Source organism: Oryzias melastigma, unplaced genomic scaffold (assembly GCF_002922805.2).
Source record: "Oryzias melastigma strain HK-1 unplaced genomic scaffold, ASM292280v2 sc08277, whole genome shotgun sequence".
Taxonomy (NCBI): domain Eukaryota; kingdom Metazoa; phylum Chordata; class Actinopteri; order Beloniformes; family Adrianichthyidae; genus Oryzias; species Oryzias melastigma.
Window position 1 is genome coordinate 1 of NW_023424838.1, and position 1,071 is coordinate 1,071.

A 1,071-nucleotide genomic window follows, 5' to 3' on the forward strand; every position below is an offset into this window, starting at 1 on the left:
TCCTTACCACCATCAGATCTGATCGGATCAGACCTGATCCGATCAGGTCTGACTGGATCAGGACTGTTTCGATCTGGTCGGATCTGGTCCAGTGGAATCAGGTCTGACTAGATCAGGTCTGATCAGATCAGTTCTGATCGGATCAGATCCGCTCGGATCAGGTCGGATCAGGTCCAGTGGGATCACTTTTTATCGGATCAGGTCTGATCAGATCAGTTCTGATCGGATCAGGTCCGGTCGGATCAGGTCCTGTCGGATCAGGTCCTGTCGGATCAGAACCCCGTCTCCCGGTTCTCATGAGCGTTCTCTCCATCAGGGAGTACGCCGAGGCGCTCGCCCTCTTCAGAGAGAAGAGCAGCCAGGTGCGAGACCTGCGTCGCTTCATCGACCGGCTCACCAGCATCATGTCGGACCGGCAGAACCGATATAAAATCCTGCGCAGGTAACCAGTCCTCATTCAGAGCTGAGCGGAGATCAGCGCTCGCCGCTCACGCCACCCCTCCCCCACAGGTCGCTGTCGGTCAGGTGTAAGCTGTACTTCAACAACTTCCTGATCAAGATGAACTGCTGCGGCGCCATGAACTTCGACCACAACAATGAGACGCTCGCCATCTCGGTACGTCCACGCCCACAGCTCCTCCTCCTCCTCGCGGATCTGCAGAGGAACTCTGTGTCATGACCTGCAGGTCAAGACGCCCGGCCGGGGGCGGGACGGCGTGAGCGACCTGAGGCTGCTGTCCGGAGGCGAGCGCTCCTTCTCCACCGTCTGCTTCATGCTGTCGCTGTGGGAGATCACCGAGTCGCCCTTCAGGTGTCTGGATGAGTTTGACGTCTACATGGTGAGCTCGCCGTCGAGGTGAGGGAGGTCCCGGGAAAAAGGTGCTAGCCGGGCCAACGTGCACGTCTCTGTCTTTGCAGGACATGCACAACCGGAGGATCTGTCTGGATCTCCTGCTGGAGCTGTCGGAGCGCCAGCACCTGCGACAGTTCGTCTTCATCACTCCTCTGAACACCAGGTGATCGCCCCACCCCGCCCGCCTCACCCCGCTCGCTCCACCCGCCTCACCCCGC

The 1,071-nt window shown here is 59.5% G+C and overlaps 1 protein-coding gene across 1 annotated transcript; it reads left to right on the forward strand.

Annotated features, from left to right (window-relative positions):
- Positions 1-316: 316 nt before the first annotated feature.
- LOC112141652 (structural maintenance of chromosomes protein 6) lies at positions 317-1,045 on the forward strand (the record flags this gene model as incomplete). The annotated part of the gene is given in 4 exon segments (XM_024264782.2): positions 317-442; positions 511-616; positions 687-839; positions 919-1,045. Coding segments are annotated over 4 exon segments (399 nt in total). The 3' UTR covers positions 1,021-1,045.
- Positions 1,046-1,071: the final 26 nt, after the last annotated feature.